The 17,599-nt window shown below is 38.9% G+C and overlaps 1 protein-coding gene across 4 annotated transcripts in view; it reads right to left on the bottom strand.

Moving 5' to 3' along the window:
- Positions 1-17,599, bottom strand: part of LOC122561119 (serine/threonine-protein kinase 32C) — a 334,934-nt gene that overhangs the window by 79,561 nt on the left and 237,774 nt on the right. For all 4 annotated transcript variants that reach the window (XM_043712560.1, XM_043712561.1, XM_043712562.1 and 1 more), the window contains exon 3: positions 6,582-6,733. In XM_043712560.1, the coding sequence (XP_043568495.1) occupies positions 6,582-6,733 (152 nt within the window). The remainder of the gene's footprint in view (positions 1-6,581; positions 6,734-17,599) is intronic.

Here is a 17,599-nt window from a genome sequence, read left to right as displayed (position 1 = left end):
AGCTCCTCAGCCATGCATTCATCTGCTCTATCCTCCTATTTCTGCCCTCACTAGCTTGTAGCACTGGGAGTAATCCAGATATTACTACCCTTGAGGACCGCCTTTTTAAATTTCTGCCTCGCTGTAATCTCCCTTCAGGATCTCAACCTTTTCCCTTCCTATATCGTTAGTTCCAATGTGGACAATGACCTCATGCTGGCCCCTCTCCCCCGTGAGAACAGTCTGCACCCTCTCTGAGACATCCTTGATCCGGCACCAGGGAAACAACACACCATTCTGCTTTTTCTCTGCTGGCCACAGAAACGTCTGTCTGTACCTCTGACTACAGAATGCCCTAACACAATTGATCTCTTGGAAGCCGACGTACCCCTCATTGCATTAGAGCCAGTCTCAATGCCAGAAACTTGCCTGTTTGTGCTACGTTCCCCTGAGAATCCATCACCCCCTACATTTTCCAAAACAGCATACCTGTTTGAAATGGGTATATCCACAAAGGCTCCTGCACTAGCTGCCTACCTCTCTTACCCTTCCTGGAGTTTACCTATCTATATCTGAGACTTTCCCCCATTCCTATTACTGCCATCCATCACATACTGTTGCTGTTGCAAATTCCTCATTGCTTCTATCTGTTTCTCCAACCGATCCACTCGATCTGATAAGATTCGCATCCAACAGCATTTATGGCAAATAAAATCCCCAGTAATTCTTAATCTCTCTTTAAACTCCCACATCTGACAACAAGTACATATCACTGCAAATGCCATTTTTGCTCCTTCACAATCTACACACCCAGAAAATAACACCGTCTCATTCCTCAAAAACACTGCCCCAGGTTAAATTAATAGCTATGGCTAATATTTTAAGTTTAATCAAGAGACGTATCTCCAAAAACATATAATCAGGAAAGAATCCACTATACTCTCTACTGCAGCCTTTCTCTTGGACAGACTTAAAACAACAATTAACTTATTTGATTCTGTGCTGTGAACTTCGCCCAACAGTTCCTCCAAGATTAGTTGTGAATTTCACTGTTTGTTAATTTTCCCAGATGCACTCCGATGTCCAGCGGTACACAAATTCAAACAGCAAAGGCAGTAACTGTGCAGGTTCGTTCGTTCGTTCTCTCTCTCTCTCTCCTGCACTGTCCTCACCATGTGCTTCCTTTTAGAACTGCTGTTGTTTTGACTTTTTTTTCCAAAGTTCCAAAACAATGCAACAGCATATAAAACAGTGATTGCTGCTCCTGGAATTCGAGGAAATCACCTAACACCTAAAATACCTCAAAAAAAGGAGCAGCTGTTACAGCCAGAAATTTTTCCCGTCCTCCATCTTGGATTACCTAGAGTTTGGACAGAGGCAGGGGTACTCATCTCGTCACTGTCATGCATAGTATCCAGCAATCTCTCCATTGATTTATAATTTTCTCACCAACTTCCTCTCCAGTCATCAGTGTTCTCATAGTTTTCTCATACTTTTTCCTCAGTGGTTAATATTCAAATGTGAGTCTTGACACTGTTCGGCTATTGACTGTACCAGGTATCAAAATTGAGCATGTTCCTAGCCTCCTGGACATCTTTACGTGCTTTTTGAAGAAACTTTGACACCAATCAAGCTGAAAAAATCCTGGACAACTTTCCTGTGCACACAGATCTGGCAAAGGTCTGATCAGTCATCAGTTGGATCTGTCATTCCAAGTCAATACATATGTGAACTCTGTTTCCTTCCATTAAAACTTGAATAACACAAGTGCCAACTTTAAATGAAAATTGGCTGCAATCACACTCAGAGCAGGCACAGGAAGTGGTTTGTACTGTAAGGTTGGGGTCTCTATTGTGACTGATGTGAGGCCTCCCAAAGGCAGTTTCATTAATCAGGTACATACACAGTCCAGGTTTAAGATATCTATCATACAGCATTCTGCATGTGACCAATGATATTTATTACAAATCCTGGTCACTAGCAATCTTGACCATATCATTGGTCATTAGGAAGTCAGTCATGGTCATCTCTATGAAATCGATGCATTCACGGGTAAAGGAGAAAGTGAGGACTGCAGATACAGGGAGATCAGAGTCGAAGAGTGTGTATCTTCCTTCTCATCTGTCCGCTCCGCCTTTCTCACTGACCTATCACGTTCATCGACCTATCACATTCCCAGCTACCTTCACCCCCACCCCACCCCTCTCCCTTTCAACTCTCAGATCCCTTGGACCATAAGCCTCATTCCCGATAAAGAGCTTATGCTCGAAACATTGCTTCTCCTGCTCTTCGAATGCTGCCTGACTGGCTGTGCTTTTCCATCACCACACTCTTTGACTGTAATCACAGGTGCCCCTAAAAGTGTGACGTGTGGGCTGCTGGTGAGCATGACAGCAGCACCACACGGACATGATGCATTCATAATGAGATGCACGGTGAAGAATGAAACTCCCCTGAATTGACACTTAGCTGGTCTATTTGGAAGATACCATCCTAAAACTTTACTACCTCACAGTCATTACTCAGCCCATCTTAAAACTTATCTGTTCATTGAGCCATGAGCTAATACGGTTTAGCAAAATGGGACAGTATGAAGTATGATCCGCCTGGACAACATTAGAAGCTATCACATGGATTTTTTTTCTCGGTGTGGTGCTTTAAATAAAGTTAAATCCTGAGAAATACTACAAGCGATTTCCAAGAATTTGTTTGCCAGAATAATGATAGAATGAAGGAATTAGTAAATGGTGAACGGCAATTAATCAGGTGAATGTAGGTTTATATATTATTGTTGGAGCCCTCATTTAGAATAGGTTTTAAATATTTTCTGGTGTTTCTTAGATGTTTCAATACATTTTTTTTTCACTCATGAGATGTGGGCATCACTGACCTGGCCAGCATTTATTGCCATTTGTATTTGTCAAGAGGGCAATTATGAGTCAACCACATTGCTGTGGGTGTGAGGTCATATATAAGGCAGATTCCTGATGAGTTAGACCGCAAATTTCCTTCCCTAAAGGACATTAGAGAACAAAATGGGTTTTTGCAACAATCAACAATGGCTGCCATTAAACTAGCTTTTATTCCAGATTTTGATTAAATTCAAGCTTCAACATCTGACACAGTGGGATTTGAACCCATGCCCCAGAACATTTACCTGAGCCTTTGAATTAGGTATCCAGTGATGTTTATCACTAAGCCACCACCTTCTGTTATAAAGCAGAATAGATTTCCAGCAAGGTATATACTTTCTGAATCAGAACTTGAATAACCATATTGATTCATTCCTCAGTGAGTCTGCTTCCCATTTCTATTTCCATTTCAATGTCACAAATTATTACAGTCATCACCCAAAGGCAGGAGTTTATAGTGTAACCTCTCTCCTATTGTGGGTTTGTAATTTAAAAGCTGGGTAATTTCTTGCATTCTGTCTTTTACTGAGACTACAAGGACTTTGTATTAAGAGTGCAATGACTTTGTTTCAACTGTCTGAAATGATCTTCCAAATATGATGAACTATATCAATTGATTATTCACCTTGACCTAGACAACTGTGTATAAATATGCAAATTTAATTCTGTCACCTATCTGAGACATTAAACACATCTGTCACATTAAAATGCTTAAAAGTATATCTGTGTAAAATTTTTTTTAAATGATATGAAACAAATATTTGCTTACCTTCATTCTGGTTGTTTTGTCATCTTAAATTGTGATCTCTATTCAAACTGACTAATACATAAAAGCATAATTTCTGGTTTCGGTTTTATAGTGATGAATGGAGCAACTGTTGTTGAACAAACACCTCCTTCACTCGTCTGCTGAATAAAGTCACCACGTTACACAGAACTATGCCCTAGGTATTCAGACATAAATACAACTGGACTTGATTGCAATGTTTCCTTGCCTCTTGCCATTGTTTAGAAATAGAAGCTCACACTATCAACATCCTGGCATTACCATTTATCAAATAAAATCTGAAAGAACTGCAGAAGCTGGAAATCAGAAACAAAAACAGAAATTGCTGGAAAGTCTCAGCAAGTCTGGCAGCATCTGTGGAGAGAAATCAGAGTTATGTTTCAGGTTCAGTGATTCTTCCTTAGAATTAAGTTCTGAGGAAGGGTCACTGAACCCAAAACATTACTATTTATAAGACTGGATAAGGGCAGTAGTCTGCCAACCCTAAAGAAGACTTGAACCAGATGGGCTTCACAGCAATCCAATAGTTTCAGCATTACTGTTTCTGAGATAAGCCTTTTTAGGTCAGATTATTTTGAATAACTCAATTGAAATTCTCCAGCAACCATGGTAGGAATTGGTTTCTTGTCTCCAGATTCCTCTCAAAGTGAGGAACAGTCTAGTAACACAACTACTGTACTACTTGTCCAGTTAAAAAACACTTCTAACTTTACCTGTTTCCATCCGATAGCCTCATGTTATTTGTTGCTGAAATCCTTATTCAAGCCTTTGTTACGTCAGGTCTCAATTATGTTATGAGAAGCCAGCTTTCCAACTTACACTGTCCAAAAACTTGAGCTCATTCAAAACACTGCCATGTTTATCCTAGCCAACACAAAGAGCCACTCATCCATCAATCCAATTAGCACAGACTTACATTGGGTCTTGGTCCACTCAATTTTAAAGTTCATATTTCAGGCAAATTTAAGGCCTTTCTCCAAAGATAACTTTGGAACTGAGGGAAGTAGGGTGTGTGTATTTAATTGGGTGATGTGTTGGGACACTGTATCTGTGCCAGCTAAATCCGGAGCAGGAAGACTTGTGGACAACTACATCAACTTAAGGATCTCATCCTGTTATTTCAGGCAGGAGAGGGAGCCTGAAAAGCAAGTCCTGGTGTACTTACTTGCAGGCTCCTGGGCCAATGGTGGATACATTGTCAATAGGTACAACTGTCCCCACAATGGCTCTTGCTGCAATGGGTTGTTGCCAGTCTGTTTAGCAACTTTGAAGAAGGCTCACTGTGAAGTGTCTAACCAACATTCCACATGGGAGGTCTTCCCCAAAGGAGCTGAGGTCTCCAAGCGGTGGCTGAAAAGCCCTGTTCCTGTATAAAATTATGCTCCTCTGTGTTCAACTCCTTCCATGGCCATGCCACTGCCCATCTTGGTAATCTGTTCAAGAACTCAGTTCTTCCACTGTTTATTTGTCCTACTATTGGCCACTGAGTAGCCATAAGCTTTAAAACGTCTTCCTTAAACCTCTCAAACTCCCTCTGCTCCATTAAAGGTAAAAATCACACAACACCAGGTTATAGTCCAACAGATTTAATTGGAGGCACACTAGCTTTTGGAGTGTCGCTCCTTCATCCACCTGATGGATGAAGGATGAAGGAGCGACACTCCGAAAGCTAGTGTGCTTCCAATTAAACCTGTTGGACTATAACCTGGTGTTGTGTGATTTTTAACTTTGTACACCCCAGTCCAACACCAAATCACGCTCCATTAAAGTGCTCCTTAAAATATATTATTTGACCAAGCATTAAAGTGAGATGTTTGCAGGTCACGATACCTGGATTCAATTCCCACCTGCTCCAGAACTGTCATTACATGTCTGAGCAGAGACTGTCCGAATATCATCTTCCTTGCCTTGATGTATTTCTGGATGAAAATGCCCCAGGATACTTTGCTATGACAAGGGTGCTATTTTAAAAGCTAGTTACTGCTATTGTTACTTGACTTAATTAATGTTATCATTTTGTCTGCATACTAAGAATAGCCAAAAATGAAATCTTCTCATTTGTATGAAGCTGCCATTAAACTCCCACTTTCTGTTGATTCATGTCTGCTTAGAGCAGCTAGCAGTTAAATCTTCATTTTCTAGAAATTTTTAGAAATGTAGAATAAATGATTGAGAAGTAAAAGTTTGTCAAAGATACAACCACCAACTAATAGAAACACTCATAACCACAGTCTCAAAGGATTTAGCTGTTAAGAACTTTTTTTTTAATATACAAATTGTACTTCACTTTTCCTCAGCTCTCAAGATAATGCTTCCCCTCATTTCTGCTAGAATTCAATAGATAGAGACAGGCTAGGAGATAGAATGTCAGAAATGGTAACTGAGCATTGGATACGTACCACGATGTTGTTGGAAACACTTGAAGGGAGATAGTGTGGCGGACATGTGTGGGAAGTGATGAAGCTAGATTTACAGTGTTTACAGAGGGAGGCTGATGGCATTTCATTAAAACTAGTGCTGGTAGAAATATAAACCAACACAAATAAATCAGTTTTCTTAACGGCTGGTAGGTTTTTAGATCCGTACAGCCCAAAAAAGTTAAAAGAGGTATTCATCGCAGACTGAAGTTAGTTCAATTATCACATCACAAGCTTCATGTTCCAGATTTGGAAGCCAAAGTTCCTTTGGATTACAAATTGAGCAAGATGGCCCAATTTTAGCTTGGTTGACTGATCCAAAAGTCTAAACTACTTTGCAGATTCCTTTGATTCACAGCACTCGACGTGGCATAAAATTAACATCTCACAACTTAGGGCTGTGTTCTTACATGGAAATAAGCATGTTAACACTGAATGTAAATAGCAGTACCACAATGTATATTTAATAAAACATAAGATAGTCACCAGAGGTTTACTAAGAAAACATGTTCAATTTCCTGCAGGATCTCCAGTTCCCTGAATACATTTCGAACCTCATCTCTCTCGATGCACTGTTGCTTATTCATGTACTTCATAGCATACATTTTCTCTGTGTCTCTCTTTTGCACGATGCACACCTAGAAGGGACAAAAAGAAGAAAATGGGTCACCTCTCTAAAGGAATTTACATTTAAAAGACTTCACTGGGAAAAAAAAATTGCAATCTGACAACTTGCTGAAACATTTTCCAGCTACACCTGGTTGTGGGACTTGCGTGACAATGTTAAAGCTAACTTAGAATGTTGCTACAGATTTCTATCTCTGCTGTATACTCAATTAACAATTCTGGAAATGAAAAGGATGTTACATCCCCTGTTATAATGCAGGTACTAATTCGTGACTGAGTCTGAGTGCTGTTGGCTCAGTATTTTTCAGGTCTACATCCAGCCTGAAATACTAGCTGCCAATATGCTCCCAGCAGAGAGGAAATGTTTTAAATCTATACAGGAGAGGTATAGAAAACATAATTACTCTATACACTGAATTGAAATTAAACTCCTATGGATGATTCCTATCATTAAAAACCCATCATGAATTACTTGGTTTAGCTCAGAACTGTTTAATGCCACATACTTTAAATCTTCATAGGAATAATATTAAATACACAGGAGCCTAAAATTAGAGCCAATGGATTTTATATCCTAAACGTGGCCTTGGCTGACACGGAGCAGGACAGGATAGAAGCTGTACACCTTTTTATGAATTACAATATTATCTAGTCAGAATATCAACATGGCAGAGAAGAAAAGAAAGCCTAATTAACAAAATAGAGGAAAAGAAAAGCGAAGTGTGAGGAAAATAAACCACTGTATTTTCTGCCAGGTTAAGCAGCTGTAGAATGCTTGATAGATGATCAGGATCAGTTTGCAGTAGTCGTCTTTTAATAACCAGCATCCCATGAAGCCTAAACATTGCAGCAACATGATTTGGAATGTGAGAAGAATGATTAGCAATTGATGATTTTTAAATTCATAACAAATTGATTTGGAGCCCATTCAGTTCTGACTGATTGAAATGCTGTTAAAACTATTATTTTCCACTTTCAGATTAATTTTGATTATTAATATCATAGTAAGCCGCTACACTGTCATATTTATAGTTTGCAGCAATCAGTGCATGGAGATTTGGACTAAGAAGACTATATTAATATTGTACCCAATTACAAAATACTCCTGGATGCTAGCCAAATCCCTCAATCACAGCAGTCCTGACATTTAATTGTGGAATGATATTACTGTTTCAAAGTAACAGTTGCACCATGATGACTGTCAGCGCTTAATTAAAACTTTTAATTAATGAGATATGATCGCAAATTCCGATCGCACAATATGTAGTTTGAAATTAGACTGTACATTTTGAATGCAAAATGCACAGCTTCTTTTTATTACCACTTTCTCTAAAGAAGATATGAATAATTGCCCTTACTCCTACTAAGCCAATTCACTCAGCATGCATCATGGACAGACTTCAGAACCCATGCAGAGATGTGATAAAGTTCTAGAAAATTAACTTCTAAGTATCTATTGCAGATGTCATTACATTGGACAAAACACCCTAATTAACAAAACAAAATTGGTATACTTATGTTCCTTTTACTACATAATTCCTTACAACTAACATTCAATTCAAATCATGAACCCTTATACCAAAAAGCATTGAAATTCATAGTCCCCTTTCAAAACACCTATAATCATTTGTCAATTAAACTGAAATCACAGTTGAGATAATGGATGGTTGTAAAATTATTCAAGCAACATTTGTCCAGTAACATGATTATGCCAATAAACAAAGTGACATTGCAGAGAAGTTTTTTACACTCCTGACATAATACAATCTAATGAATATTTTTTACAGTCACTGATCACCATGTTGATTTACCTGTTTTAGTTTTGCTGGGAAATGCATATATTCAGTTCAATTTACTTCTGAAGGACCATGAGTTTATATCCTACATTTCAAACTATTGACTAGTTACAATATAGACAATTAAAACATCCAATGACTTGTATTTCCATGCACTTGGCATATGTGACAAACACATATGTTTTTGATTTTCCATTGTGGCTCATTAAAACTTCTTTTGTAAACCTTGAGAAGAGTCCCTCTTCTAGTGCTCACTTAACTGGAAAGTAACAATTGTAGTTGTTTGATCATTCAAACGTTCTTTGGGCTGCATGTACAACTGAGTGCAATGTATTTGTAACAGCATCAGAAATTTCCTTTACTGATGTTACTCTTGGCTCAATGAGATTAACCTGTATTAATTCAATAGTCATTATAGTGTCTACTTATTGTGTTTTGCTGACTTTGATTATTGTTATTGCAGAGGTAAAGCCTTCAAGATGTCTCTTCTCAGACTTACTTTTCCCAGAGCATTGAGGACTTTGACAGTTTTCTTTTCTTTGTCAACTATTTATTGGTGAGTGAAGTGGAGTGCCAAATTTTGCTTGAACAACTGGAGTTCTGCTGTGAGGTCAGTAGCTTGCCAGTCCATTTGAGAATGTTGTTCTCCATTTGCAATGGTGTTATTGTAATCTTTCTGCATCTTAACAACATTTGTAGCAATTTATGCTGGTTGAAAAGCACTATACTGGTCTTGTGGTTACTGTTTTGTTGTTTTTCATTGTGATGAGTTATAGGCTATTGCACATTGATATACTGTGACAAATTATTGATTGTTGCTGACAGTGGATTGCAATCTGAGAGTTAATAGAGTCACTATTCACACGGAAAATATGAAAGAAAATTGGGGACTGTGTGTCTTCCTGACACTTTGCACCTCAAAATGTTCGAATTCAGTAGCTATAGGAGGACAGCGTTAGGCACTAGGTACACTCCTAAAATTACAGAATCCCTACAGTGTGGAAATAGGCCATTCAGCACAACAAGGCCACACCAACTCTCCAAAGAGCATCCCACCCAGACCCACCTATCCCTGGAAAGTTGTATTTCCCATGGCTAATCCACCTATCCTGCATATCCCTGGACACTATCAGACAATTTCCCATGGTCAATCCACCTAACTTGAATAACTTTGCACTGCGGGAGGAAACCGATGCTGACAAAAGGAGAATGTGCAAACCCCACACAGACAGCCTGAGGGTGAAATCAAACCCCGGTTCCTAGTGCTGTGAGACAGCAGCACTAACCACTGAGCCACCATGCCACTCCTGTGTGTCCTGTCCGTGTTCTGGTTTAGGATCACTTATAGAAGACTTAGATTGCACCATTAATAAAAAGCCATTGGTTTCTTGCTATTGGGTCCGGACTGATTCAGTTACTGCTCTGCTTGTATTTTCAAATGGTGGATCTGTTCTCCTGAAGCACATTAACTGAGAAGCTAATCCATTTCACTATTTAATCGAATATACTCACAAACTTTCCTTCCCCTGTGGAGGGTACAGTAGAGTGAACAGAAGCACTTTTACTGGATTATTGCTTGCTTGTCCTGCATTTAGCCATAGTGCTGACACAAAGGTAGTAGTGACTTGGAGCTAACAAGGTAAGATGTTGAAGCAGTAGTCACTGAGCAATCTTTCGAAATATTCTTCCATCGGTGCACATTAGCTACAATCAAGGTTCTACCATATTGTGTGCTTTGCATTTTACTATGATGTTAACTCTCGCAGCACGAACATGAAATTGGGTTCTTACTGAGCACAAATATTAGAAGATTATTTACAAAGCAACTAAATATTTTACAATTTTATCGCAGACATTGGAAAAGTCTGGGATCAAGCAGAATGATTAATTGACCTTCCTCATGGATTACAAAGCACAGCAGTAGTAATTCAAGGTGGAACTCATAGATTTACACAAGAATATCATGTAGCTTGATGCCACACAGATCTGAACACTTAATTCTCTTAAAGGGACATGCCTGCATGATCATACATACATACAGCATCACAACAACATCAATGATCTGAAATGTTAATACTGTTTTTCTATCTCTACAGATGCCTGCCAAACCAGCTGTGTGTTTTCAGCGTTTTCTGTTCTTGTACTAGACTTCCATCACCTGCAGTATTTTTAAATAATATTAATCTTCCAATAATCAAGCCATCCAATGCCATTTTTCAGGCTCTGTTAAACATTAGAGGAGATTCCTGCCATAAAGCAGGAATAAATCAGCCTCTGGCGACTGTGACACTTTAAAAAGTGCCAGCTCACTAGGTCAAGAAAGGCCATTGGGTTTTGTCTCCACTTTCTCTGCTCTTCTGATGTCTAAATGGAGCTGCCGAAATTGGAATAAATCTATATTAAAACATTAAGGAAAATGTGAAACTCTTTTGTCTCCAAGCTTTTCGCCTGAAATAAAAACAGTGGGACTACCAACTGACCATATAAAGACATCTGGACATAGTCATAGAGTCATAGAGATGTACAGCATGGAAACAGACCCTTCGGTCCAACTCGTCCATGCCGACCAGATATCCCAACCCAATCTAGAATCACCTGCCAGCACCTGGCCCATATCTGTCCCAACCCTTCCTATTCATACACACATCCAGATGCCTTTTAAATGTTGCAATTGTGTTAGCCTCCACCACGTCCTCTGGCAACTCATTCCATACACATACCAGCCTTTGCGTGAAAAAGTTGCCCCTCAGGTCCCTTTTATATCTTCCCCCTCTCACCCTAACCTATGTCCTCTATTTCCTGACCTCCCCCCCACCCCAGGGAAAAAAACTTTATCTATTTATTCTATCCATGCCCCTCATGATTTTATAAACCTCTATAAAGTCACCCCGAGCCTTCGACACTCCAGGGAAAATAGCCCCAGCCTATTCAGCCTCTCCCTATAGTTCAAATCCTCCAAACCTGGCAACATCCTTGTAAATATTTTTCTGAACCCTTTCAAGTTTCACAACATCTTTCCAATAGGAAGGAGACCAGAATTGCACACAATATTCCAACAGTGGTTGAACCAAAGTCCTGTACAGCCGCAACATGACCTCCCAACTCCTGTACTCAATACTCTGACCAATGAAGGAAAGCATACTAAATGCCTTCTTCACTATCCTACCTACCTGAGACTCCACTTTCAAGGAGCTATGAACCTGCACTCCAAGGTCTCTTTGTTCAGAAAAACTCCCTTGGACCTTATCATTAAGTGTATAAATCCTGCTAAGATTTGCTTTCCCAAAATGCATCACCTCACATTTATCTAAATTGAACTCCATCTGCCACTTCTCAGCCCATTGGCCCATCTGATCAAGATCCGTTGTAATATGAGGTAACCTTCCTCACTGTCCATTACACTTCCAATTTTGGTGACATCTGCAAACTTACTAACTATACCTCTTATGCTCACATCTAAAATTTATATCAATGATGAAAAATAGTGGACCCAGTACCGATCCTTGTGGCACTCTACTGGTCACAGGCCTTCAGTCTGAAAAACAACCCTCTACCACCACTCTCTGTCTTCTATCTTTGAGCTAGTACTGTATCCAAATGGGGCTAGTTCTCCCTATATTCCATGAGACCTAACCTTGCTAACCAGTCTCTCATGGGAACCTTGTTGAACGCCTTACTGAAGTCCATATACATCACATCTACTGCTCTGCCCTCATCAATCCTCTTTGTTACTTCTTCAAACAACTCAATCAAGTTTGACAGTCATGATTTCCCATTCACAAAGCCTTTTGACTATCTGTAATCAGTCCTTGCCTTTCCAAATACATGTACATTCTGTACCTCAGGATCTCTTCCAATGACTTGCCCATCACTGATGTTAGGCTCACTTGTCTACAGTTCCCTGGTTTGTCCTTACCTCGTTTCTTAAACATTGGTACGACATCAGCCAACCTCCAGTCTTCTGGCACCTCACCTGTGACTATCGATGATACAAATATCTCAGTAAGAGGCCCAGCAATCACCTCTCTAGCTTCCCACAGAGTTCTCGGGTACATCTGATCAAGTTCTGGGGAATTATCCACTTTTATGTATTTCAAGACATCCAGCACTCCCTCCTATGTCATATGGACATTTTTCGAGATGTCACCATCTATTTCCCTACATTCTATACCTGCCATCACCTTTTCTCCTGAGCACTTGGGAATTCTTTCAAAAGGGCTTTGTCGAATGGATCCTGCGAGGTCCCAGGGGCCACAGAAGGCTAATAACATGATGCCTGGTGCATTGTCGGTCTATAACTTTTGAAAATAAAATTTACAATATGCCCCATTGTGAGACAAATGAGCTCAATATTTGAAAGCTCAATATTTAAGCAATACATTTACATGGCTGTAACAATACAACTGATGTTAACATTAAATAATGATTACAGTAAAGATTTATCATAATAATACCAAAACTGATGCATTATGTCCATCAGAAAAGATTGGGCTTCATTCTCCAGAAAAAATAAGATTGTAGAGTAATCTGATAGAGGCATTGAAGATTACAAAAAAGGTTTGATAAGGCAAAAGTAGATAATTCCCACTTGTTGAGAAGACCAGAACTAAAGATGCTATAAATATAAGGTAGGCACAAACCTTGGTTAATCTATGATTAACCCACGGACTGTTTAGAATGTAGCACTTGCTACTATAAACAGTAGATGAGGAGTGTTTAAGGAGGAGCTAGATAATTATGAAAGGGAAAGGAATATGTGAATATATTAATTTAGATAAAGAGGCATAACGGGATCATGCAAAATATAAATGCTAACACAGCTGGAAGAATAATTTCTCTTGTGTGAAAGTAATGTAATGTCTGCTTGTAACAGGAAGGAGGATTATTAAGGTGACCCAATTATGTTCTGTTGATCAATATTACTCAGTTATACTTGATAAATGGATCTTACTAAACAAAGGAAATGAAGTAAAATTCTGTGGAATATGCTAATCTAAAATAAAAACTGAAATACTCAGCAGGTCTGGCAGCATCTGTGGAATGAGAAAGAGATAAAGAGAGAAAGAAACAAAAGGTAACACTTCAGATAATCAGATTTTCAATGCCCTTTTGTTTCATAAAAGGTTAGGAATAATGGATTTAGCTATAGTGCCATTGTTGGATTGCCACAGAATGTAAAAATGGAAGTGCAAATCTGGAATGAAGAGGATGCCAGCTCACACGATTTGGGCTTGTTTAAAATCTCATGGATAATGTCAAACTGGGTGTAAAAAGTCCCTGCCATCTGTTAAGTGCTCTCTGCTCTTTAAAGCTACAAGTCTCAGTGGTGATATTAGTTTAATCATTTCCCAAGAAATGGAGTTCAGTCTTTGAGAGTGCTGTTCCTCATGTGTACAACTGATCACATGGTATATTATGAACAATGCACTTGACCTAAAACTGTCATCCTGAGTGGAGTATTAGTCAATTATTAAGTGAGCTGGTGAATGCAAAGTAAAGTTCTTCAAAAACATTGGCCTATATTTTCCAATCTGTGGAAACTCTGTTAGGATTGGGCGTACATTCTCTTGTTTCAATTAATATTGAACCTGACGGATCTTAGAATCATAGATTTTTACTGTACAGAATAAGGCCATTTGACCCATCATCTCTGTTCTGGCTCCCAAAAGAGTTACCCAGCTAGTCCCAGTCTCTTAGTTAGAGGCAAAAAAAAATTGCAGATGCTGGAATCCAAAGTAGACAAGCAGGAAGCTGGGAGAACATAGCAAGCCAGGTAGCTTCAGGAGGTGGAGAAATCAACGTTTCAGGTGTAACCCTTCATGAGTCTCATTCACTAGTCCTAATTCTGTAGCTTTCTAAATTCATCACTTTAAAATATATATCAGCTCTCTTTCCAAATCTTGTATGAAATCTGCCCCCATCACTCTTCCCAGGAGCACATTCCAAATGCTAACAACTCTGAGTAGTTTCTCCTCAACTCACTCCAGCTCTCTTGCTGACAATTTTTTTTTGAAATTGTGATCTCTCGTTATTAACATATCACCTGGTGGAAACAGAATATCTTTCTTTACCCAGACAAAATTGTTCATAATTTTGAACATCTCCTTAAGGTCACCTCTTAATCCTCTCTGCTCCAAGGAGAACAAACCCAGTTTCTTGAATCATTCTTTGTATTTAAATTCCCTCACTCCTGATATTATGCTAGTAAATCTCCTTTGAACTTTCCCCAGGGCTTTAAACACCCTTTGTTAAATAAGGTGCCCAAAACCGAACACAACTGACCAAAGATTTGCAGAGGTATAGCATCACTTCCTTGCTTTTATAATCAATGCCTCTATTTATAAAGCAAAGGATCCTATAAGTATTCTTAACAAAAGTTTCAATTTGCCTGGCCACTTTCAGAGAATTATATACATGAACCCTGAGGTCCCTCAGCTCCTGAACCCCCCTGAAAGATGTACCATTGAGCCTGTACTGTCTCTCCAAATTTATCCTACCAAAACACATTACCTCACATTTGTCTGCACTGAAATTCATTGGCGAGGTATCTGCCCATTTGTCCAATTTGTCACGTCCCTGTGAAGTCACTCAACATCATCCTCACAATTAACTATTCTCCCTAGCTTAGCATCATCTACAAATTCAGAGATTTTGCCCTCAACACATGTCTCCAAATCATTCATATGTATCAGAAAAAGCAAGTGTCCCAACAACGATCGCTAGGAACACTACCTTCTACTCATCTCCAATATAAGAAATGCTATCTATACCTACTCTCTGCTTGCTACTTTTTAACCAGTTTCTAATTCATGCTGCCAAGGACCCGTCAATCCAAAACATCTAATTTGCTAACCCATCTGCCAGGTGACATCACATCAATACTTCTGAAAGTCCAAATATACAACATCCACAGCGTTACTCTCATGCACTTGCTTGTGTCACCTCCTCAAAGAACTCAATTAAATTTGTCAGACATGACCTGCCCTTAACAAAGTCATGTTGACTGTCTAGTATTAACTTAATTTTCTCTAAGTATATCTTTATCTTATCCCGCATTATGGCCTCCATCAGTTTTTCCACTGTTGACGTCAAGCTGATGGATCTGCAGTTTCCTTGAATTAATAACACTCGCTTTATTTAGTCTTTTCCATGTTAAATACCTGTAGAAACTCATACTATCATTTTTACATTTCCAGTTTACTTTCTCTCATGTTCTTAATTTTGCTTCCAATTTAGTTGTGAGTCATTCACCATTATTCTTTGTATTCTGTCCAATCATTTGACCTGCCACTAGACTTTGAGCAACCACAGGCTTCTTTTTAAGTTTGATGTTTTATCTTCTTAGTTCTCCATTGGTCTACGTTTTAGCCAAACATACCAGACAGCTTTGGATCCTTCAGCTTTCATATGCACATAGTTATCCTTAATAAAACTGCTCTTCCCCTTTTCATTCAATAATATTATGGTCATTGCTACTTTGGGACGTTTTTATTCTGAGGTCAGAAATTATCATGTCACATTATCAGATACCAAGTGTAGTACAGAATGGTATCTGGTTGGTTCCAGAATATGCTTCTGTAGGAAAGTATCTCAGAAGAATTATTTGAGCTCATCATCTAGGTGACCATGACCAATTTAGTTTTCCAGTCTACAGATAGATTATTGATATTATTTTATCACAGGAAACCAGCATTTCTTACTGTTCCTCATTACCACCCAAACCAATTTCATCTGGTGAATCTAATGGTTTCTTTGACTAGGTGTAAGTTGCATTAAGCTTTTTGAATGGTTTTTCTATTGAAAGGCTGGCATGATGACATGTTGCATCTTACCAAACTCACCTGATCACTACTCTGTCTCCAATTGCCCATCGGAGACCAACAGATTGTATAGAACATAGAACCATACAGCACAGGAACATGCTCTTCGGCCTACAATGTTGTGCCGACCATTATATCAAATTAAACTAATCCTTTCTGCCTGCGCTTGATCCATATCCCTCCATTCCTTGCATCTTCATTTGCTTAAGAATAAGTCCCCATAAATCCACTATCCCCAGCAGTGTGTTCTAAACTTGTACCACTTTTATGTAAAATAAATTGCCTGTCACATCTCCTTTGAATGTTCCCCCTCTCATGTTAAGTGCATGCACTAATATTAGACATCTGGCAATACGATTCTAACTGTCAACCTTATCTATGCAGCTCATAATTTTATAGACTTCTATCAAGTCTCCCCTCAGCCTCCGCTGTTCCAGAGAAAACAATTGAGTTTTCCTAGCTTCTCCTTATATCTCATACCCTGCAATCGAGGCAGCATCTTGGTAAACCTTTTCTGTACCCAGGTGATTTTCCCCTTCTGGACAATCGCATGCAAGCAATCTGACAATTCCAAATGTAAACATTTATTTACAGTGACCAAAAGCACACATAATTAAAACCAACAGAGGCTGCAATTTGCCCCACAATGCAATCCAATGATGGCATCACGACCAATGGCAGTTTTGCATTCCACGAGTGCTTGTTGCACCCGGCCTTAATCTACTGGAAGCAGCTGTCAATGAGGTCCTGTCTGGCTTCTAGAGCCTGCACAGCTTAGCTTCATCCTCTTCAATGTCCTTCTTCTCCTCCTCCTCAGAAAACTGCTCCCCTCTGCCCCATTCCTCAGTACCCAGCATATTGCCACATGGCCTTCTCTAATTGAACAGAATGCAGCATGCTGGGATGCTGCTGCTCTCTCTGTCCATCCCCTAATCTGACCCAAGTAGTGGGACTACATCACCGGAACACATCAAATAGTTAGTAAAAACGTAGAAAACATCCCAAAGAAAACAATTGTTTTGCCAAAAATACTTTTCGTAAGCAATTACTAATCAGTTTACATTGTAAAATTCAGCAACAATTAATTTTGGATCCTTTTGATTAAATTAATTTTAAAAAGTAGCAGAAAAGATCAAAACTTTTTTTTAATAGATATTTTTATTGAAAATTTAACATGTTTTTACAAGTTTACAAATAAAAAAACAGCATAAACATTGATATACAATTAAATCTTAAATAAATAATAACTAAAATCTATCAA

The sequence above is a fragment of the Chiloscyllium plagiosum genome, chromosome 22, assembly GCF_004010195.1.
Source record: "Chiloscyllium plagiosum isolate BGI_BamShark_2017 chromosome 22, ASM401019v2, whole genome shotgun sequence".
Taxonomy (NCBI): domain Eukaryota; kingdom Metazoa; phylum Chordata; class Chondrichthyes; order Orectolobiformes; family Hemiscylliidae; genus Chiloscyllium; species Chiloscyllium plagiosum.
The sequence above is the reverse complement of the archived record's forward strand: the minus strand, read 5'-3'. Positions and strand labels throughout refer to the sequence as shown.